Source organism: Hyperolius riggenbachi, chromosome 8 (genome assembly GCF_040937935.1).
Source record: "Hyperolius riggenbachi isolate aHypRig1 chromosome 8, aHypRig1.pri, whole genome shotgun sequence".
Classification (NCBI taxonomy): Eukaryota; Metazoa; Chordata; class Amphibia; order Anura; family Hyperoliidae; genus Hyperolius; species Hyperolius riggenbachi.
In genome coordinates, this window is record NC_090653.1 from 182,287,111 (window position 1) to 182,311,074 (window position 23,964).

Consider the following 23,964-nt stretch of genomic DNA (forward strand, 5'->3'; position numbering starts at 1 on the left):
TCCTAGGGACAGATTAGTCAGGCTCTTGCCTTCTTAGCTTGCTCCTAGCTGAATCTTATTGCTATAATAGCGCCCCAGAACAGCTCTTTTCAGAGCTTATCCTGCTCGTGTGATCAATTTTTTTTTCTGTTTTTGAAACTGACACTTGTGTTGTTTAGACAGCATTGCTAATTCATACTGTGTGTCCCACTGCCAGCAGCAGCAGCAGCAGCAGCAGCAGCAGCAGCAGCAGCAGCAGCACATTCAGTGACTACCTGTGTGTGTGAAACACTTGTGTTGCTTAGACAGCATTGCTAATTCATAATGTGTGTGTCCCACTGCCAGCAGCCCACCAGCATCAGAAGCACATTCAGTGACTACCTGTGTGTGTGACAGGGAGCTGCACATTGTACTACCCACCCAGTACTGCATTTACCTACTACTAGTACCTGTTGTGTCTAGTTAACCCACCTCATCACTGCATACACCTACGTTTGTGTTGAGTGAACCCACCTCGCTGCACATAACTACCTTTTGTGTTGAGTGAACTTGCCTCACTGCATATAACTACCTTTTAAGTTGAGTGAACTCACCTCACTGCATATCTACATTTTCTGTTGAGTGAACTCACCTCACTGCATATAACTACCTTTGGGTTGAGTGAACTCCCCTCACTGCATATACCTAGCTTCCCCCCGAGATGGACAAAATGGACAAACCAGGTAGAGGAAGAGGTAGAGGCAGACCCAGAGGAAGGCCACCTGGCACTGGCAGGTCTGTGCGAGGTGGTGTTGCTGTGATTTCATGCGGATCTGGCCGAAAGTACAGTGCTCAGAAGAAGGCACGTGCCATCACTTCCCAAAATTGTGAGGACGTGCTTGAGTATTTAACACAGAACACCTCATCTCCCGCAGCCACCAGCGCTACAACAAGCACCACATCCGCTGCATTGGACACTTCGCAGGAGTTATTTGGTGGTGGTTGTGAAATCACTGTTTCACAGCCACTACTGCAACAACAAGAAGAAGGCGCAGGTACACCACCTCATACGTCTGAGTTAGGTGGCGATAGTATGGACGTAACGTGTGAAGAGGGGCATGATAAACCACCTGAAGTTGGTGCAGTTGTGGAGTTGTCTGAGGAAAGCGAAGCTGGGCAGGAGGATTATGATGATGATTATACGGATGCCGCGTATGTTCCCAATAGAGGAGATGACCAGGGGGACAGTTCAGAGGGGGAGCCAGAGAGGAGTAGGAGGAGACAACTCCATGATAGAAGCAGAGGGAGCTCGTCCTCAGAAACAGCTGGGGGCAGTGTCCGGCGCCATGTATCGCCAGCTATGGCCAGCCAGCCAACATGCCCTTCAAGGTCAGCTGTTGATGCCACCGTAGTGCCATCACCTCAGGGGGGCTCAGCGGTTTGGAAATATTTTAACGTGTGTGCCTCAGATAGGAGCAAAGCCATCTGTTCTCTCTGCCTCCAAAAATTGAGCCGTGGAAAGGCCAACACTCACGTAGGGACAAGTGCCTTATGAAGGCACCTGGAGAAAAGGCACAAACAGGGAAGAACACCTGAGGAAAAGCAGCACCCCTCTAAAGACAAGCCACCCTCCTTCTCCTCTTCCTCCTTCAGGTGCATCGTCTTCATCCGCTTTCTCCCTTGAACCTTCACAGCCACCCTCCTTCACACCGCCTCTGCCCTTGAGCGTTTCCTGCTCCTCTGCCCACAGCAGTAGCCAGGTGTCCATGAAGGAAGTCTTTGAGCGGAAGAAGCCAATTTCTGCCAGTCACCCTCTTGCCCGGCGTCTGACAGCTGGTGTGGCGGAACTATTAGCTCGCCAGCTATTACCATACAAGCTGGTGGAGTCAGAGGCTTTCTGTAAATTTGTGGCCATTGGGACACCGCAGTGGAAGATACCAGGCCGCACTTATTTTTCACGAAAGGCCATACCCAAACTGTACCGTGCAGTTCAGAGGCAAGTGGTGTCATCTATTGCGAAGAGCGTTGGGTCAAGGGTCCACCTGACCACAGATGCCTGGTCTGCCAAGCACGGGCAGGGCCGCTACATTACGTACACAGCCCTTTGGGTCAACCTGGTGACCGATGGCAGCAAGCAGGGAGTATGTGGCTGCGCAGCGGACCGACTTGTGACACCTCCACGGCTTGCAGGCAGGCCTCCTGCCACCTCCTCTCCTTCTCCTCCAGCTACATCCTCTTCGCTGTCAACCTCCTCCTCCTCCTTGGCTAAGTGGCAGTTGAACTCTAGCGGTGCTGCCATCTCCTCTTCCTCTCCAGCTACACAGCACCATCTCCCCAGAGCCTACGCTGCATGCCAGGCAGAGCTGGGACATGGTCCTTCAGCACCCAAGGCTGAGACACCAAAGTGCGCCCCCCCATCCCTCCCACCCCAGCCCCACACACTGATTGCTATTAGACTAAGAGGCGCCCAGGGCCCCCAACACCTTAATCTCTAGTTATCTGGCTTGCAGTCACTGCCATGCATCTCCTCTTCTTACTTCTCAGTACCTCAAAGACAATAGGGGAATGATAGCTGAGTGAGTTGTGCACCCCCTCCTACACAGCACCCTGAGGCTGGAGCCTCTCTCGCCTCTGCCTCAGCCCGGCCCTGATGCCAGGTACGACAGTGTCACGCAATTTTAGACATGTCTTGCCTCAAAGCAGAGAGTCACACTGGAGCAGCTCTCCTGGCTGCTCTTAACAAACAGGTGGAGCAATGGCTGACCCCGCACCAGCTGGAGATCGGCAACGTGGTGTGTGACAACGGCAGCAATCTCCTTTCCGCTTTAAATTTGGGAAAGCTGACACATGTACCCTGCATGGCACATGTGCTGAATCTGGTCGTGCAAAGATTTGTCTCAAAGTACCCAGGCTTAGAGGACGTCCTGAAGCAGACCAGGAAGTTGTGTGGGCATTTCAGGCGGTCTTATACGGCCGTGGCACGCTTTGCGGACAATCCTCGGAAAAACAACTTGCCGGTGAGACGTTTGATATGCGATAGCCCAACTCGCTGGAATTCCACCCTGCTCATGTTCTCTCGTCTGCTAGACCAGGAGAAAGCCGTCACCCAGTACCTGTACAACTACAGTAGAAGGACACAATCTGGGAAGATGGGGATGTTGTGGCCTAACAGCTGGACACTGATGCGAAATGCATGCAGGACCATGCGGCCGTTTGAGGAGGTGACCAACCTGGTGAGTCGCGCTGAAGGCACCATCAGCGACTTGATCCCCTACGCTTACTTCCTGGAGCATGCCGTGCGTAGAGCGGTGGATGAAGCTGTGGAGGAGCGGGTACAGGAACAGCTACTGCAGGAGGATTCGTGGGAGCAATTTACATCCGAACCACATGTTTCCTCGACACCTGCGGCACCACAAAGGGGGAGGAGGAGGAAGAAGAGAAGTCGTGTGGGGAAGGAGAGGAGTCAGACTCGGATCACGATTATGAGGAAGGTGTTTCTGTGGAGGAGGAAGAGGCGGCGGCGGCAGAAGAACAACCGCAGCAGCCATCAATGGGGGGCTTCTGCTGCTCCACGTTCCCGTGGTATTGTTCGTGGCTGGGGGAAGAAGAGGAGTTGCGTGACGTCACTGTGGAAGAGCAAGAGGAGATGGACAGTACGTCTGGATCCGACTTTGTGCAGATGGCCTCTTTCATGTTGTTCAGCCTGTTGAGGGACCCCCGTATCAAAAAACTCAAGGGGAATGACCTGTACTGGGTGGCCACGCTACTAGACCCTCGGTACAGGCACAAAGTGGCAGACCTGTTACCAACTCAACAGAAGGCGGAAAGGATGCAGCACTTGCAGAACAAGCTGTCAATGATGCTTTACAATGCATTTAAGGGTGATGTGACAGTACAACGCAATAAAGGTACCACTGGCAGTAATCCTCCTCCTCCTTCCCAGTCCACGCAGGCAAGGACAGGACGCTCCAGCGATCTCGGGGTGATGTCGGACATGCGGACATTCTTTAGTCCAACGCCTCGCAGTAGCCCTTCGGGATCCACCCTCCACCAGCGCCTGGACTGGCAGGTAGCCGACTACCTGGCCTTAAGTGTGGATGTACACACTGTGACTGCGAGCAGCGAGGATGAACCCTTGCTCTACTGGTTGCGCATGCTTGACCTGTGGCCAAAGCTGTCCCAATTTGCCATACAACTTCTCTCTTGCCCTGCCGCAAGCGTCCTGTCAGAAAGGACCTTCAGTGCAGCTGGAGGCATTGTCACTGAGAAGAGAAGTCGCCTAAGTAATGACAGTGTTCAGTACCTGACCTTTATCAAAATGAATGAGGCATGGATCCCTGAGGGCTATTGCACGACCGAAGACTAAGTCAGTCCCCACTCCCCACACACAGCATCTCTGCCTGCAGGCTGCTTGAGTGCCTTCTCCGCCACCACCACCAGTGTCCAGGACTCTAGGCAGATTCCAGAATTTTTAAGGCCGCTGCTAGCAGCGGCCGCTATACTAATATTTCTGGGGCGTGCACATGACTGCCTAATTTTTCTGGCTGAACTGCAGGCGGCTGCAACAAAAAAACAAAAGGCATGTACATGTGCCCATCCCCCTTCGTGATCATTACCTTGCCGCGGTGAAGGGGCTTGCGTATCACAATGAAGCAATGACCGCCGGTTATATGAGTGTCTCGGTGGGGGTGGCACACCAAAGATAAAAAGGTCGTTGTTTCATTGTGGTCAGACCAAATTTGATCAGCTGGACAGTCACTGTTCTGTCATTCAGCTACATCAGCCGGGTGACCATATGGGCTGAAAAGCCACCATCACCTGCACTCTCGTCATGGTGCACACCAGTCCAGCATGGCCGTCACTACACAAACGGCTGTTTGCACTCACTGCATACCTTTCACTGCATCTGTGTGTGACTGCACATTGTATTATACCTGGCAGTCAGTGCAGAACTTCAATGGATGGCAGACTTGCCCTCCATAACGGATTCCCGTTAAAGAATTTAAAGTTGATTCATTACATTTAGGGCCTCAAAAGTCCTCCGAGTCCTGTATTGTTATTTTTGGTCACTACCTCGGGGCGGGCATGCATGCCTGCCTGCTGCCCTCCTTGCCTGGATGTGTGGTGGTAGCCGTTTCTTAGGGTCCAACTCCGGAACGCAATACAACCATCTACAGTTTCAAACAATTGAAAAATACAACCATCTACAGTTTCAAACAATTGAAAAATACAACCATCTACAGTTTCAAACAATTGAAAAATACAACCATCTACAGTTTCAAACAGTTGAAAAAAATGGCAAAAAAACTTGCCCTCCGTAAAACATTCTTGGCAAAAGCTTTCGACTTGGTTTGTCTTCCGCTGGGTCAAGGGTCCATCTGACCACAGATGCCTGGCCTGCAAAGCACGGTCAGGACAGCTACAGCATGGGTCTCAGCAGGCTCCCACTTCGGGCTGGAATCCAACCTTCATTCCCTGCCCATTACCCATGATGACAATGGCAGTCTTGCCCTCCATAATGGATTCCCGTTAAAGGATTTAAAGGGACTCCGAGCAGTGCAGAAACTATGGGAAGACGCATATCATTTTAAAGCTCTCTTTCTCCTCTTTCCAATGATATATAAACCGCCGCCTTACACCTTTTAGTTTTCGCTATTTTCGCGATTGAAATTGCTGCGGCCGCGATTTCGATCGCAAAAATAGAGAAAACTAAAAGGCGTAGGGCGACGATTTATGGGTCGTCAGAAAGAGGAAAAAGAGAGCTTTAAAATGATATCCATCTTTCCATAGTTACATTGTATTACACAGGGCGACTTTTTCTGCTGAATGGAGCTACTGACTTTAAGAAAAAAACGCCCTGTGTAATACAATGTAACTATGGAAAGATGGATATCATTTTAAGGCCTCTTGCACACTGCATGCATTTCAGATTCCGATTCCGCTTTTTAATCTGTTTTTACATCCGATTCCGATTCAGATTTTTAATCTTAACTGCATGCTGTGTTTTTTGATCCGTTTTTCTGTTGAATGTATTCAAGGAAAATCGGAAACGGAATCGGAATCGGAATCGGAAACGGAATCGGAATCGGAATCGGAAAACGGATTTACAGTGTGCAGGGAGCCTCAAGCTCTTTTTCTCCTCTTTCTGACGACCCCTAAATCGTCGCCCTACACCTTTTAGCTTTCTCTATTTTCGCAACCGAATTCGTGGCCGCTGCAATTTCAATCGCGAAAATAGCGAAAACTAAAAGGCGTAGGGCAGCGGTTTATATATCATTAGAAAGAGGAGAAAGAGAGCTTTAAAATGATATGCATCTTTCCATAGTTTCTGCACTGCTCGGAGTCCCTTTAAAGAGACTCTGAAGCGAGAATAAATCTCGCTTCAGAGCTCAAAGTTAGCAGGGGCACGTGTGCCTCTGCTAAACCGCCGCTATTGCGACGCTAAATGGGGGTCCCTTCACCCCCAAACCCCCCCACGCACGACTTGGTCGTACATTTGGTCGCTCCTGGAGGCAGGGCTAACCGCCGCAGCCCTGCCTCCAGTCGCATCTATCAGCGGCGCATCACCGCCTCTCCCCCGCCCCTCTCAGTGAAGGAAGACTGATAGGGGCTGGGGAGCAGGCGCGGAGCTAGGGGGGGTCGGGGTAGGACAAGTGCCCCCGGGTGCTAGGTCCCCAAGGGCGCCCCCAGCTCAGCTGCAGTTTTTTTTTTTTTTTTAACATTTATTTTATTGATACGCGCTAGCAGCGCTCACCGCCAGCGGGCCGGAATCCGGATCTCCCTCCCCACATCCCCAGTCAGCGAGTGACGTCGCATCAGCTGAGTAGCCAACATTAGCAATGTGTGCAGCGGCTGCAGCCTGCATGTGTAACCTTTCTGTCGCTCATTACAGTACCCGGCATTCTGCAGCTTCCTGCAGTTTACGTGGTGCCCGTCTCCTTCCTGTCCCAGTCAGTTACATTGCGGCAGATCTCACAGATTACAGCCTGCGCGCAGAGCAGCAATGAGGGGGAGATTGTGGCCAATAGCAGCACCACCAGCTTCACTCTACCCAATGCTCGTGCTGCTGTGACCATGTAATCATAGAGGAGGGAGGGGCAATGTTTAAAAGAACTGCCGCTCAGTTGATATGGAGCTGCCAGCTACTGCTAAGTGAAGTGCGCCCCTGTGACACTGCTACTGACCCTGTGCTTCCTGGCCAACCTCCATGCTGCTAACCGCCCTGATGTCAGAAGGAAACCCTCAGCTTTGCTGCCGATGAGGAGACCACCAGCCATGCTGCTGATCTGTGATGTGCTGTCCCACCTCCGTGTTTCTGCAGGGCTGCTGCCTGTGACAGACGAGTGCCTGGCAATCAGGGTGGACAGAGGTGAGATCAGGCCCAGGGAGGAGGGAGAATGAATGGGAAGGGATCGCCTGTGTTAAATGATTAGCAGAGCGATTGCCCCCCTCCCCTCCCTCCTCTAAAGTAAAATACAGGCATGGCTAGTGTACAGGGAAGGTGAAAGGTCATGTGCTGGCTCCCTGCTGGCAGAAGTCAAATGACTTACACCTCTTCTAATTTTTCTAACAGTCAGCAAAAACAAGCTTGGAGGTATATATATTGAGAGAGAGTGTGTCGGTGCACCTCCAGTGTGCCTGTCCATGTACAGAGTGTTTGTGTGTGTGTGCATCTACTGCATGTGAGATAGTGTTGTCCGGATCATGAACGATTCGGATCTTTGATCCGAATCTATTTAATGAGTCGATCATCCGAATCATCAAAATGAACGATTCGGATCGCAAAAGGGGCGGGGCCAGGAGCGACACGCCCCCTCTCAGCGGGCAGCGGGGTCCTGGAAGCAGAGCTGAGATGGATCGCTCTGTTGGATGGGAGGCAGCCTTGCAGGGAGACAGGTAAATAAGAGAGAGGGGACATGGGTGCCACTGCCAGATATGTGTAGAGCACACATACTGGCTGAAACGTGCTTCTCATTATAGGCTGGCTGTTCCGTAGTGCAGCTGCACAGTGAACACATGGGAAGCTTTTGGCTCAGCACAGCTCAGTAACTTTGCAGACACTGTGATTGCAGGGCAAAATGATCCTCCTCCACTCGGCACTAAACAGCTGCACTTATCTTCTGGGAATGCTTTCCTTCACTGTGTGACGTTTGCATGGAAAGTACACAGATGAGCATATAGGTGAAATAAATACATGTAAAGCATATGATTGCAGCATGTGGGTATTGTGTGCACAAACATTTCTGCTCTCTGCTCGTCCCTCCTCCCTTCTCTGTCCACTCCCTGCCCTCTGTCCATCTTCTCCCCTTCTCTCTGTGTGTCCACCCCCCTCCCCTTCTCCTGTCCACAGCAGGGAAAGACCTGTCCTGCTAGTCATCTCACCCCGAATGCTTCGGTAGTAAAATGATCCGAGATTCGGATCAAAGATCCGGATCTTTTCAATGATCCGATTCGAATCATCCGGATCATTGAAAAGATCCGAACTTCCCATCTCTAATGTGAGAGAGAGACAGACTGTGTCTGTGTATCTACAGTGTGTGTGTGTGTGTGTGTGTGTGTGTGTGTCTGCATCTACAGAGTGTCTGTGTGTGTGCATCTACTGCATGTCTGTGCATCTACAGAGTATCTGTGTGTGTGTATCTACAGCATGTGTGTGTGTGTCTGTGCATCTACAGAGTGTCTGTGCGTGTCTGTGCATCTACAGAGTGTCTGTGCGTGTCTGTGCATCTACAGAGTGTCTGTGCGTGTCTGTGCATCTACAGAGTGTCTGTGCGTGTCTGTGCATCTACAGAGTGTCTGCGCGTGTCTGTGCATCGGAAGCAGTAGATTTGGGCGCATGAGACAAGTGGACAAAAAGGGCGCCCCATTCACTTCCATTATAAATATCGTTTAATGGGCGCTGAACGGGGAAAATAAGGCGCCGGAGATTTTTAAGGATTTATAACGGCGCCCGGGGATTTATAACTATGTTTGTGATGATTTAAGTTTACAAAATGAGCCCGTGACAGCATTTCCTGAACAGCAGTTTAACTGCCAAAATAGCAAGATACCAGCCGGCCTCACTAATCACTTGCACACTATTATGTCAGTTAGATTTTGCAACTGTTGTTCAGGAAATGCTGTTGAAAACAAAGAAAGCCCTGAGAATCCCCCTTAAAAAGATGGACTGGCCCAAAACCTGTCATCTGTCACATTTTTTAACTGCCTACTTTTTTCGCGATAGTGGTCCTTTAAGGCATGGTTGGGGGGTGTGCTTTGATGTCCCGTTTCCTTATCCTAAGAGCACAATCTAATTTCTGCCAGTCTCATAGTGTAATGTCCCACCATATTGGGCTCTATTCATAAAACCTTACCGCAAGTTTTCCGCTCAAAACAGCGGATTTTCCCGTCCATTTAGCAAAGTGGGCATTCATAAAAGCTGTTCCCGCATGAAAATCTACGATCCCCCAGCAGAGCGAGAAATTTCCGCCTTCTCCAGTGTTTTTCTAGATTTATCTAGAAAAAAGTAACAAAATGGCCATTCATGAAGTTTAGAGGAAGCGGTATGTGGACGGGAAATACCGCTTCCTCTGATTTTGCGGATTACATACAAGTGAATGGGACAGACCTCCCAGAGAGAGCAGTGCACGGAGGGACTCTGCCGGCTGAAGTGTTTCCGCATGCCTTCCGACAGCTTACCGCCAGCTTTCAGCGGGAGATCTCCACACTTGCATCGCAGCTGGCGAGATTTTTATGAATTACCACCCAGAAGTCTAAAATACCGCTGCAGTATTTTCCCTCCAGGAGTTTTTTCGCCACAACTTTTTTATGAATAGAGCCCATTATGTATTTATATAGCAGTGACATCTTCTGCAGCACTGTACAGAGTACATAGTCATGTCACTGACTGTCCTCAGAGGAGCTCACAATCTAATCCTACCATAGTCATAGCCTAATGTCATACCATATTATTATTATGTATTTATACAGCACTGACATCTTCTGCAGCACATTACAGAGTACATAGTCATGTCACTGACTGTCCTCAGAGGAGCTCACAATCTAATCCTACCATAGTCATAGCCTAATGTCCTACCATATTATTATTATTATTATTATTATTATGTATTTATGTAACATTGACCTCTTTTGCAGCACTTTACAGAGTACAATCTATTTCATGGCCACATTCATTTTTCGGTGCAGGGCGGGGGGGGGGGGGGGGGCTCAAAAACTGTCTCTGTCCCCGGGCGCTGAAAACTCTAGCTACGCCTCTGCTGGGGAGAGGCGGAGATACGCGCTGACAGACGCGCGTGGGGCAGGGCTGCGGCGGTTAGCCCTGCCCCAACCAGGAAGCGCTCCCCCGCTGTATTGTTATTTTTGGTCACTACCTCGGGACGGCCATGCCTGCCTGCTGCCCTCCTTGGATGTGTAGTGGTAGCCGTTGCTCAGGCTCCACACCGGATTCAAACCCTCATTCCCCGGCCATTACTCGGGGTCACAATGCCAGACTTGCCCGCCTCCATAGGATTCTCATTGTAGCGGTACTGAACAAGTACACAGCAAGTAGAAAATGTATTTTAAAAACAAAACGTAAGCTTTTTAACAATGCCTTGGAAAGTTGATAAGGCAGTCACACATTACCTGACATCACTGAATGAGGAAGAGCAATCTCGCCATGTTGCGCAGTAGTCCAGCATGGCTGTCACTACACAAACAGCTGGTAACCAGCGTTGCGTTACACAGTTAGTTTGGTGCGTCAGTGTGAAGCAGTACTCTAATTACACTACCTGATTGATGTATACACATGCAAGATGTTTTAAAGCACGTTAGGCCTGCAATTTAGCATTCAATGTGATTTCTGCCCTTAAAACGCTGTTTTGCGTCACATCCAGATTTTTCCCCGGGACTTTTGGCATGTATCCCACTCCGCCATGCCCCCCTCCAGGTGTTAGACCCCTTTAAACATCTTTTCCATCACTTTTGTGGCCAGCATAATTTTTTCTATTTTTCAAAGTTCGCCTCCCCATTGAAGTCTATTGCTGTTCGTGAACTTTTTCGCGAACCGAACCTTCCGTGGAAGTTCGCAAACTCGGTTCGCGAATAGAGTTGGACCGAACCTCCGATTTTAGGTTCGCGAACTTCCGCGGAAGGTTCGGTTCGCGTTAAAGTTCGCGAACCGCAATAGACTTCAATGGGGATGCGAACTTTGAAAAAAAAAATTATTATGCTGGCCACAAAAGTGATGGAAAAGATGTTTCAAGGGGTCTAACACCTGGAGGGGGGCATGGCGGAGTGGGATACATGCCAAAAGTCCCCGGGAAAAATCTGGATTTGACGCAAAGCAGCGTTTTAAGGGCAGAAATCACATTGAATGCTAAATGACAGGCCTAAAGTGCTTTCAAACATCTTGCATGTGTATACATCAATCAGGTAGTGTAATTAAGGTACTGCTTCACACTGACACACCAAACTCACCGTGTAACGCACCGCAAACAGCTGTTTGTGTAGTGACGGCCGTGCTGGACTGGTGCGCACCATGGCGAGAGTGCAGGTTTTGGTGGCTTTACAGCCCATATGGTCGCCTGGCTGATGTAGCTGAATGACAGAACAGTGACTGTCCAGCTGATCAAATTTGGTCTGACCACAATGAGGCAACGACCTTATTATCGTGGGTGTGCCCCCCGAGACACTCATCTAGGCGCCGGTCATTGCTTCATTGTGATACGCAAGCCCCTTCACCACGGCAAGGTAATGATCACGAAGGGGAATGGGCGCATGTACATGCCTTTTCTTTTGTTGTTGCAGCTGCCCGCAGTGCAGCCAGAAAACAGAACAGGTATGCAGTGGCGGGTTCACTGAACAGGTATGCAGTGGTGGGTTCACAGAACAGGTATGCAGTGGTGGGTTCACAGCACAGGTATGCAGTGGTGGGTTCAATGAACAGGTATACAGTGGCGGGTCCACTGAACAGAACAGGTATGCAGTGGCAGGTTCACTGAACAGGTATGCAGTGGTGGGTTCACAGCACAGGTATGCAGTGGTGGGTTCACAGCACAGGTATGCAGTGGTGGGTTCACAGCACAGGTATGCAGTGGTGGGTTCACAGCACAGGTATGCAGTGGTGGGTTCACAGCACAGGTATGCAGTGGTATGCAGTGGTGGGTTCACAGAACAGGTATGCAGTGGTGGGTTCACAGCACAGGTATGCAGCCAGACAGGAACAAGTTAAGCCTAACTAATCTTTCCCTGAGAGACAGTCTGCAGCAGCTCGCCCTACTCTCACTAATGCAGGCAGCACACGAGTGACCGTAATGGCCGCCGCTGCCTGCCTTATATAAGGGGGGTGGGGCTCCAGGGGCTAGTGTAGCCTAATTGGCTACACTGGGCCTGCTGACTGTGATGTAGAGGGTCAAAGTTGACCCTCCATGTGCATTATGGGGCGAACCCGAACTTCCGCAAAGGTTCGCCTGCGGGACGCGAACGCGAACCACGGAAGTTCGCATGGAACCGTTCGCAGGCGAACCGTTCGGCCCAACTCTATTCGCGAATCTAAAATCGGAGGTTCGGCCCATCACTACTCCTGTGTCAGAGGCAGAGCCCTTAACCATTGTACCATCCAGCCACTGCTTAAGGATTTGTAGCCAGGCATGGCTTTGCCTTTTGTGTTCAACAGTTGTCAAGAGAAAAATTAGACGAGACAAATAACATTTATATCACACTTTTCTCCTGGCGGACTCAAAGTGCCAGAGCAGCAGCCACTAGGACACGCTCTATAGGCAGTAGCAGTGTCAGGAAGACTTGCCTAAGGTCTCCTACTGAATAGGTGCTGGCTTACTGAACAGACAGAGCCGAGATTCGAACCCTGGTCTCCTGTGTCAGAGGCAGAGGCCATAACCATTACACCATCCAGCCACTGCTTAAGGATTTGTAGCCAGGTATGGCCTTGCCTTTTGTGTTCAACAGTTGTCAAGAGAAAAATTAGACAAGACAAATAACTTTTATATTGCGCTTTTCTTCTGGTGGACTCAAATCACCAGAGCTGCAGCCACTAGGGCACACTCTATAGGCAGTAGCAGGAAGACTTGCCTAAGGTCTCCTACTGAATAGGTGCTGGCTTACTGAACAAACAGAGCCGAGATTTGAACTCTGGTCTCCTGTGTCAGAGGCAGAGGCCATAACCATTACACCATCGAGCCACTGCTTAAGGATTTGTAGAAAGGCATGGCCTTGCCTTTTGTGTTCAACTGTTATCCAAAGAGAACCCCAGATATCCAGGTAGATTCATCTCTCTCTCTCTCTCTCTCTTTCTCGCTCTCTCTCCCTCTCTCTCTCTCTCTCTCTCGTAGGGATGGTCACCGCTTTCCGCGGAATTGTATTTTTGAGCATAAATGGATTGAGCATAAATGGTACATGCTAGGCTGGCTTCAGCATGTAGTGTTGGTGGTACAGTGCCACTGTACCATCAACACTACATGCTGAGGCCAGCCTAGCATGTACCATTTATGCTCAATCCATTTATCTCTAATGCCAGGTGCTACCCCCCCCCCCCCCCCCTGCAGACATGTGCACAGGGAAGCAGTACAAGTCACAATCTCTCACCTGCACTTGTTCCTGCAGTGATCGTGATCCCCTCCCTGCAGTACCACTGTCAGCCTCACTAGGCTGAATGGATCGGGTCCTGGCTTGATGATGTCATCAAGCTGGGACCTGATCCATTCGGTATAGTGAGGTTGACAGCGGTACTGAATGGAGGGGATTGCAAATGTCACTAAAGCACCATGACGTGCATTCCATGTGACGTCATCAGCCATACACAGTAGAACCCATCGGGAAATGTGTGCGTTGTGCTTTAAAATGTTCCCAGGTATGTTACATTGTAATGCATAGGAATGGACACTCGCACAGCTGCAATGTGAATGGTAACATGAAAGTCTATGGAATTTCATGTTGCCATGTGGATTGTATACTATGGGCTTGATTCACTAAAACGTGATAAGTCATATCACGGCTGTTTTCGTGCGCATTTTTGCATTTGCGCGCGATCGCGAATTTGCGCGCAATTGCAAATTATCACACGCAATCGCGAATTATCATGTGAAAATGGCTGTGATATGACTTATCACAGTTTAGTGAATCAAGCCCTATGTGTGTTACTTCAAAACTGACACCACAGCACAAGTGTGAATGAGCCCTAAGGAAGGAAATACATAATGATTGTCTTCAGTCGGTAAAGATGGAAAATGCCTAAAACAGTTTTCGCTTTATTTGGTATACAATATTCACTGAAATCAAAACTTGGACAGTACAATACATAAGTTATGGAAGTAAAACAAGTATTTATCTACTTAAATATGTGTCTAATAATATAGTGTCTAACATGATTCAGTCACTTAAGCAATTACTTCAGAATTAATATCTCCTAAAATGTAGGAATAGTATTTTGCATCATGTACTTGTATAACCCTTCTACGGCATATTAAATAGCAAAGTCATTTGTAAATATTAGTATTATATTATATTTTAGTATGCAAAATCAAATCAAAATGGTTACACAACTGATTTCAATAATTGTATATACTTTTTAATTTTGAAGCAGATGTTTAATGAGAAATAAACAGTAGATTACCAATGTGAAAGCTAACTACTGTTTGTTAGCTTTTTTGCACAGGATTACTAATGCTTATCATCATTATAGTTGTGAAATAATTAATAGTTTTCAAACCTGATTAGCGCTGTGCAAAGTTTCAGTTCTGCTCAGAGGAATTCTATATTTTATTGGAAAAAATACCTTTGAAAGTAAATCTCAACATGTAAATAAGTTATCATACAAATCTACTGTATGCGCATTGCTATTGCATGAGCATGAGCAATATTAGTGCCCTCTAATCTAACCCATTTAAACACTGTTCCAAACCAACACAAATTAATTTAATGAATATTTACAAAGACCTCATAGCAAAAATTAAACTTACTTGAAATATGTTCCTGCTGACCAGTTTACTTCATCCATAGCATCTTCAGCTAATCCAAAATCCAGATTAACTGCTTTAGTTAGTAGCTAATCTCCAGAAAACGAAAGAGGATTCTGGGAGCTATAGTTCTGAATAGAGGGGATGCATTTGAGATTGAGTGACCTAATTAGCTACAAAAACTAAACCTCAAGTGAGACAAATGTAGAGGCTAATAGAGATGACTAGAGTCAGTCAATAAGATTCAAATAATTCTGTCTTGCATGCAAATGTCATGCAAATTTTATACAACTTGGTATTCGGCCAATCAAAGGCAATTCCTGTCAAATTTGATAGGGCCAATTCCAAGCCGCATACAATTTACATGGTTTTTACATTAAAGCTAAATATTTGCATCTCATTGACAATCTCAATCTCCATATCTGACTTTGTTTAGAGGGAAGTTTTGAATCAGGATGATACCATTTATTGGCTAACTTAGAGATGGATAAACAGTGAGCTTTCGACTTATAAAAAGCCTTCGTCGGACTGGTTCCTGACCAGAACTGAAAAACACAGCTTATATACACTGACATACAGAGGAGAAACATTCTTTAGCAAACATAAATGTAATTAGATGCCTTAACTGTTACTGAGGAGGCTTTCCCAGGCATCCTATCTAAATTGATAAGATCAATAGAATCCTCAACATGACATAAAGCAGACTCTGGTGATGAAGAGACATCGTAAATTCCGAATTCAAATGGATTCAAATGGATTCAGGATACTACACACCTCCTGAACCAACTGGCAGCCATTGGCCCAGTGCCTGAAGGCACCATTCTTGCCATTTGAATTCGGAATTTACGATGTCTCTTCATCACCAGAGTCTGCTTTATGTCATGTTGAGGATTCTATTGATCTTATCAATTTAGATAGGATGCCTGGGAAAGCCTCCTCAGTAACAGTTAAGGCATCTAATTACATTTATGTTTGCTAAAGAATGTTTCTCCTCTGTATGTCAGTGTATATAAGCTGTGTTTTTCAGTTCTGGTCAGGAACCAGTCCGACGAAGGCTTTTTATAAGTCGAAAGCTCACTGTTTATCCATCTCTAAGTTAGCCAATAAATGGTATCATCCTGATTCAAAACTTCTTGCTTTTACTCATGGCTAACACGGTACAACACTTTACTGCTTCTACTTTGTTTAGAGGGGAAGGGGGTACATCTGACTATTTATAGGGAGGGAAGGGTGCACATCTGGCTATCTATATTGGGGGAAGGGGTGCACATCCGAGTATGTACAGTATATGGGGAGAGGGGCACATCTGGCTATCAATAGAAGGAAGAGGGGTACATCTTACTATCTATAGGGGCAAAGGGGGTGGGGCACACTGTATGGGCACAATGGCTAACTCAAAACCTTGATTTACAATTGAAATTTTGGAATCTTCAGATGAAGACAAGCAGATGACTGCAGGTAGGCAGAAAACTTTTTCAGACAGCTTTTACGGATCAATGGACACTTTGAGGATCTTGAACAAGAAATGTTATATTCTTTCCAGGAAGAACACAATGGGCTTTATTCACAAAACTTTCCATAAATGACTTATGTAACCTTTCAGCATATTAGCAAGTAAAATAATCACTTAAAATAAGTTGTTCCTAATTAACTTCAGTATTACTTTTCTTACCTTATAGTATATGTTTGCTGTTTGGAAGCTTAAAAATGTAACAAAGATAAGGGGAAAACAGAGGAAAACAGGTGAAAAAGCTTTGTGAATCATACCCAATGAGCTCTATGCACTAAGGGCAGGTCGGTGAAATCCTTTTGGCTGGTAAAATACCTCATTCGGTATTTTTAACTTTTTTCCAAATTCACTAAATATTGTCCACATGAGGCAGAATTTGCCGAACAAACATGCCTCAATTCACTAAGCGCTGCTTAGTAAGTGTCACTTACTAGTCATATAGCAGGGCAGCGGTAAGGCAGGGAGCTGCGTGTATGACTCAGGGTTTTCCTTCCAGTGCATCTCTGACATCCCTTTAGTTGTGCTGCAGCCACCAGGGAGAGCTCTTCTGTATGACAGAATACAGAATGCATCTAAGAGATGCAGAAAAGCCCAGAATAATGTGATTGCAACTAAAAGGGGCAACAATCACAGTAGTGTACACAGCTCTGGGTGTCAGTGTGCTGTTTAGTGTCAAACACAGAGAAATGCAATAGTACTATCAGAATACAGTCTAAACTAATGCACTGGAGTTGATGTAGTATCCCTCAAAAGGGCTATTTGGGGTGCTTTACCCACTTGACGACCAGGGTAATTTTCAGTGATCAGTGCTGCGTGGGCTCTACAGCCCGCAGCACCGATCAGGAGTGCAGCAGGGCGATCAGACTACCCCCCTTTTTTCCCCACTAGGGGGATGTCCTGCTGGGGGGGTGTGATCGCCACCGGCTGCTTGCGCTTGCAGGGGGGGCTCTTCAAAGCTCCCCTCCGCAGCGCTTCCTGGCCTCCTTCCCCTTCCCTCCCTCTCCCTCCCCCTGTGAGCGGCGCAGGACGGAGTTCCGTCCTGCGCCTGATAGGATAGGCTTCTGCCTATCAGATGACGGCGATCCCCGGCCAATCAGAGGCCGGGGATCGCTGATCTACGTCACGGCGCTGCTGCGCAGCAGCGCCGTGTGATGTAAACAGCGGGGATTTCTTCCCCGCGTGTTTACATTTTGCCGGCGAGCCACGATCGGCGGCTCTCCGGCTGTTCACAAAGACAGCCTCCGTGAACTGACATGGAAAGGCCGCTCGATCGAGTGGCCGTTTCCATGGTAACCGCAGACGACCAGTTTACACCAATCGACGTTAGCTGGTCGTCGAGAGGTTAATAGCAAGTCAATCAGTTAGGAACAATAAAACAAGCCTAGCTAACTTTCCATATCTCAGCAATGCTTTCTGTCCCTACCTCTCACTACAGCAATGGGAGACAGAATGAAACATGGCCAGTGCAACTGCGTTTTTATAGGGGGCCTGGGGGCCGTGAGGGAGTGCAGGCTGATTGGCTGCCATGTGTCTGCTGACTGTGAGGTAAGGGGTCAAAGGTAAATGATGATGTATGGGGGCGGGTGTGGAAAGAATTAATATAGCCTTTGTAATTGAATTGTGTTTATATCCTTTATGCTTTGTATTACTAAAGTGAGAGGTCCGTGGGATTGGAAAGTCGTGGGGAGGGGCCATAAACATTTTTTGCTATGGGGCCCAGTCATTTCTAGGTATGGTACGATACTTACATGTATCTTCAGCCTCCTCCTCGACCCTCTGGTCCTCCTCCTCTGCTGCATGAGGGGGGGCACGGTCATCCCCCGCCCCTGGCTGTAACAGGCGCTGTCCACGCCTCTCCTGCTGATCTATGATAAAAAGTTGAGAAAGAGACATATAAGTAATGCGGACATAGGACATGCCAGCTGCAAGTAAAAGACTTTGCGCAAAGAAACATGCAATCCACTGGGGGCAGCTACACGGGTGGTCACTATACTAGCTACACTGGGGGCCGCTATAGTAGCTAAACTGGGGGCCACTATACTATCTATACTGGGGGCCACTATAGTAGCTAAACTGCGGGCCACTATACTACCAATACTGGGGGCCACTATACTACCTATACTGGGGACCACTATACTAGCTCCACTGGGGGCAGCAGCTATGCTGCCTATCCTGGGGCAACAATACTAGCTATACTGGGGGCAGCTATATTGAGGCAACTATCTACCTTCACTGGGGGCAACTAACTAGCTATACTGGGGGCAACTGTGCTAGCTACCTATACTGGGGGCAACTTTATTACATATACTGGGGCAACTATATTAGCTATATAGGGGGCCCAGTCATTTCTAGGTACGGGCCTGAGGGGGGACACAGAATACTTACATGTATCTTCAGCCTCCTCCTCGACCTCCTGGTCCTCCTCCTCTGCTGCATGAGGGGGGGGGGGGGCACGGTCATCCCCCGCCCTGCTGTCCACGCCTCTTCTGCTGATCTATGATAAAAAAGGAGACATTAAGTAATGCGGACATAGGACATGCCAGCTGCAAGTAAATGAGTTTGCGTAAAGAAACATGCAATCGAGTGGTCGGGATCAGGCACTCCATCACAATGTAGGGTGCTTGATACTAGGGCATAGGGCCCCATAGGGATCTATGCCACCCGACGTTACCGCTCCCCGATACGATCATGCGCAACCGCTTATGGCTTCTGATGATGGACCGGTATGATAGCTGGCGGATCATAGCGAGCACTTACAGAGCTGCAGTGCTGGGAGGGAGAAGAGGATCCGCTCACCTCCCTGTTGTTCCCCGGACGATTGACGCTCCCCTCCGCTCTGGCCGGCATATCTGCTTGCTGTGACGGCGGTTTGATGATGCCATCAAGCCGCGAACCAGGAGTTAGCGTGTCCACACCTGCTCATTGCTAACAGAATGCGGCTGCCTAACCCCCCAAACGGGCCCCCCACCGCCCCCCCACTCACACCAATTCAAAAGTGCCTGGACCTCAAGGAGGGACACAGAATACTTACATGTATCTTCAGCTTCCTCGTCGGCATCCTCCTCCTCTTCCTCCTCCCCCGCTGCATGGGGGGGGGTATTGCTGGTGCCTGCGGTGGGGTCGTCCAGGCTTCACTCCTCCTCCTCCTACTCCTCTTCTACATGAGGGGGGGCACTGCTGGGGCCTGCCGCGGAGTCGTCCCTCCTACTATCCTGGCGACCTAGGACAAGAAGTTGAGAAGGAGACATAGGTAACATGGGCATAGGACATGCCAGCTGCAACAAGAAGAAGGCTTCCAGCAAAGGAGCAATAGAGGGACTGTTGTAGAGTGTTATGACTGTGCAGCGCCGGCGTACCTTGTAATCGCGCTGCTCTGCTGCCCTACGCAGCTATCTGTACTGCCCACATATACCTGGTTAGCCTGTATTGGGGCCTGGAAAGTCCACTTGATACTGTGCTAGTAGGGGAAAGAAATCTACCTTTTCCCAATCATGATGGGGGGGGGGGGGGGGGGGCGCGATATGCAAAGGTTAAAATTGTAAGTGTTGGTAGATCTCTGTGCCTCGGAGGAGAAGGAGGGAACCCCCCCCCTGAATTGAAAAAGTGTGGGCACCCCTGACGTAGTCTGTGGGGGAAGCTACGTAAAAGAATCAGAGAGAAAGAGGCATTTCATCACATGAACATAGAGAAAAAATTAGCACAAAATACTTACTCCTATGGCTGGTCTCCTCCTCCTGCTGCTGTTCAGCCTGGCCAATACTCGGGCCTTCGGTCCCCTCCTGGGTCTGTCTGCGCCTCTCTTCGTGATCTGAAGGTTAGAAGTTGTAAATGAGAAATTACACCCAGCACTGTTGAGAATTGTGAATGAGCCACATAATACTGGGGCACTGACTACCCTTTGCAGGGGTAGGTCGGTCACCTAATACTGGGGAACCTGGTTAAGTACCTGGGGTTCATGGCTTACATGGCTTCATAAGGGGCATTATGGAGAGACCGGGGGGTGGGGTGGGGAGGACACGTATATAGTACTGGGCCAGACCTGGTTACCTATGTAATACTGTTGTTGTATACTGGTTCCCTATATGAGGGTTTCCTATATGACCAAGGAGAGACCTAATTACCTATAGTGGCGTAGAGGGACCTATGTAGTAGCGGGGCTCAGATACAGGGGCGGAAGCTATGTAACAGAATACAAGTACCTTTTCTCCTGATGATTTTATGCAGCCTGCGCAGGGTGGAATATTCGCGGTTCTTCAAATCGGACCATCGCTGCCGCTGCTGCTTCTTCTCCCTGTGGATGCCATGTGTCTGCAAAATGGCGTGGATCACTTTCCGCATGATTCTGTCCTTGCGGACATTTGGATGCGGGTAGATGCCTGCCCGCCCATCATAATCCTTGGCATCAAGGATTCGGAACTGTTTAACATGAAAATTAATAAAAAGAATCTTCAAAAAAAAAAAAAAAAAATCAAGGATTCGGAACATGGTCTCCATCTTTTCAGGAGACATAGGTGTGGCCCTATGGGGACGATATGGCTGTCTAGCTGCCATGTTTGCTGCTTTCTCGTCTGCACGCAATGACGTTGGCCACGCAAACGTGTGGACGCTATGACGTCCGGCACGCAAACGTGTCTCTTTTTTGGACGTCACAGCGGACGTAGCGCCAGCACGCCGTATGCCAGCTTGGTTCTACCCGGAAATGCACAGGAAGTACTTTACAACGTCCTACTTTTTAACAACTTTGCGGCCTGTGCTGCTATCAATTTTTGTACCCAATTCTCCAACTTTCCCTCTCCTTCATACACTCCCCAAATGTACAGGAGAAGGAGGGGACCCCCCGAAGCAAGTTTATGTCCAAGTGCTGCCCCTGAACCCCGCTGGTGCCCGAGGTAGGTCTCTCTAACCTATCTCCTGAACCAGCGGGGCTCGGGGGCTGCAATTTGGCATAGAGGTCATTTGGGGGTCCCCTCCTTCTCCTGTACATTTGGGGAGTGTAAGAGGTGTGGGAGCGGAGATATTACGGGGCCATAATAATAAACTTTCCACTGAGCATGCGTGATACTCAGTGAGGAAGGCTGCTTCCGGGCGGCACTATCTGTCATTCATTACACTGTCAATCCCATGCGTGGTTTTTACAGCATTCTAAAAAAGACACGGATTATTTAGTATTTAAAAAGAAAAAAAAAACACAAAACTTTATTTACAAGTACATTTCGTAAAATACATCAGTATAAGGAACAATAGAAAACATTATTTCATGTTTACAAATGAATGCTCATACAGACAGCAATGCATTATTATTATTATTATTATTATTGTTCAAACAATAAAACGTTTGAATATACAAGTCGTGCCTGCACCTCCCGGTGGCAAGTGTGATCTGTTTGCGTATTGTTCCATTCCACAAAAGGAGAGCCGCCTTGTAGTATAATAAAAGCGTCTGGGCAGAACAACAGTACACGAAAAAAAATACACAAAACGTGTGAAAAATATACAACTATACAAGGCAGCTCTGCATTGAGGAATGGAACAATGCTCCTTGAACAATACTCAAACTGATCAAAGAATTGCCACCGGAAGGTGTCGGCACGACTTGCATATTCAAACATTTTATTGTTTGAACAATAAAACGTTCGCAAAGCGTAAAGTTTTACAACATACATTGTAATACATTGTAATATACAGTGGTGTGAAAAACTATTTGCCCCCTTCCTGATTTCTTATTCTTTTGCATGTTTGTCACACTTAAATGTTTCTGCTTATCAAAAACCGTTAACTATTATTCAAAGATAACATAATTGAACACAAAATGCAGTTTTAAATGATGGTTTTTATTATTTAGTGAGAAAAAAAAAACACCAAATCTACATGGCCCTGTGTGAAAAAATGATTGCCCCCCTTGTTAAAAATTAACTTAACTGTGGTTTATCACACCTGAGTTCAATTTCTGTAGTCACCCCCAGGCCTGATTACTGCCACACCTGTTTCAATCAAGAAATCACTTAAATAGGAGCTATCTGACACAGAGAAGTAGACCAAAAGCACCTCAAAAGCTAGACATCATGCCAAGATCCAAAGAAATTCAGGAACAAATGAGAACAAAAGTACTGTAATTGAGATCTATGAGTCTGGTAAAGGTTATAAAGCCATTTCTAAAGCTTTGGGACTCCAGCGAATCACAGTGAGAGCCATTATCCACAAATGGCAAAAACATGGAACAGTGATGAACCTTCCCAGGAGTGGCCGGCTGACCAAAATTACCCCAAGAGCGCAGAGAAAACTCATCCGAGAGGCCACAAAAGACCCCAGGAAAACATCTAAAGAACTGCAGGCCTCACTTGCCTCAATTAAGGTCAGTGTTCACCACTCCACCATAAGAAAGAGACTGGGCAAAAACGGTCTGCATGGAAGATATCCAAGGCGCAAACCACTTTTAAGCAAAAAGAACATTAAGGCTTGTCTCAATTTTGCTAAAAAACATCTCAATGATTGCCAAGACTTTTGGGAAAATACCTTGTGGACCGACAAGACAAAAGTTGAACTTTTTGGAAGGTGCGTGTCCCGTTACATCTGGCGTAGAAGTAACACAGCATTTTAGCACAAGAACATCATACCAACAGTAAAATATGGTGGTGGTAGTGTGATGGTCTGGGGTTGTTTTGCTGCTTCAGGACTTGGAAGGCTTGCTGTGATAGATGGAACCATGAATTCTACTGTCTACTAAAAAATCCTGAAGGAGAATGTCCGGCCATCTGTTCGTCAACTCAAGCTGAAGCGATCTTGGGTGCTGCAGCAGGACAATGACCCAAAACACACCCGCAAATCCACCTCTGAATGGCTGAAGAAAAACAAAATGAAGACTTTGGAGTGGCCTAGTCACAGTCCTGACCTGAATCCTATTGAGATGTTGTGGCATGACCTTAAAAAGGCGGTTCATGCTAGAGAACCCTCAAATAAAGCTGAATTACAACAATTCTGCAAAGATGAGTTGGCCAAAGTTCCTCCAGAGCGCTGTAAAAGACTCGTTGCAAGTTATCGCAAACGCTTGATTGCAGTTATTGCTGCTAAGGGTGGCCCAACCAGTTATTAGGTTCAGGGGGCAATTTCTTTTTCACACAGGGCCATGTAGGTTTTTTGTTTTTTTTCTCACTTAATAATAAGAACCATCATTTAAAACTGCATTTTGTGTTAAATTATGTTATCTTTGACTAATAGTTAACGGTTTTTGATGAGCAGAAACATTTAAAGGGGCACTATGGCTAAATTCTTCTTATATTCTCATTTAATATAAAATATGTGCAATTGTAGCAATGTGTAAGACTTGTATTGTGGCTGAATAAAACTCTGCTTCAATATTGCTTTACCCTAAATCAGTGCTGGAGTCCCGTCGCCAGAGAAAGCTAAGCGACGCTGAACCAGAACATTCCATTCTGCAGGAGGAGGCTGCCTTATCAGTTGTTTCATCTGAAGTTGTAATCTCCCCCTTTGATGTATACGGAGAGGTTTCACCCAACGTCTAACTGCACATTAGTGCTGTTACAGCTC

General features: G+C 47.6%; 1 protein-coding gene across 1 annotated transcript in view; it reads right to left on the reverse strand.

Annotated features, from left to right (window-relative positions):
* The window catches only part of LOC137528401 (ADP-ribosylation factor-like protein 13B), a 2,482,321-nt gene extending 2,467,354 nt beyond the window's left edge, over window positions 1-14,967 (reverse strand). Inside the window, exon 1 of the mRNA XM_068249693.1 lies at window positions 14,913-14,967. Within this exon, the coding sequence (XP_068105794.1) occupies window positions 14,913-14,950 (38 nt within the window). The 5' untranslated portion in view covers window positions 14,951-14,967. The remainder of the gene's footprint in view (window positions 1-14,912) is intronic.
* Between the last annotated feature and the right edge of the window lie 8,997 nt (window positions 14,968-23,964).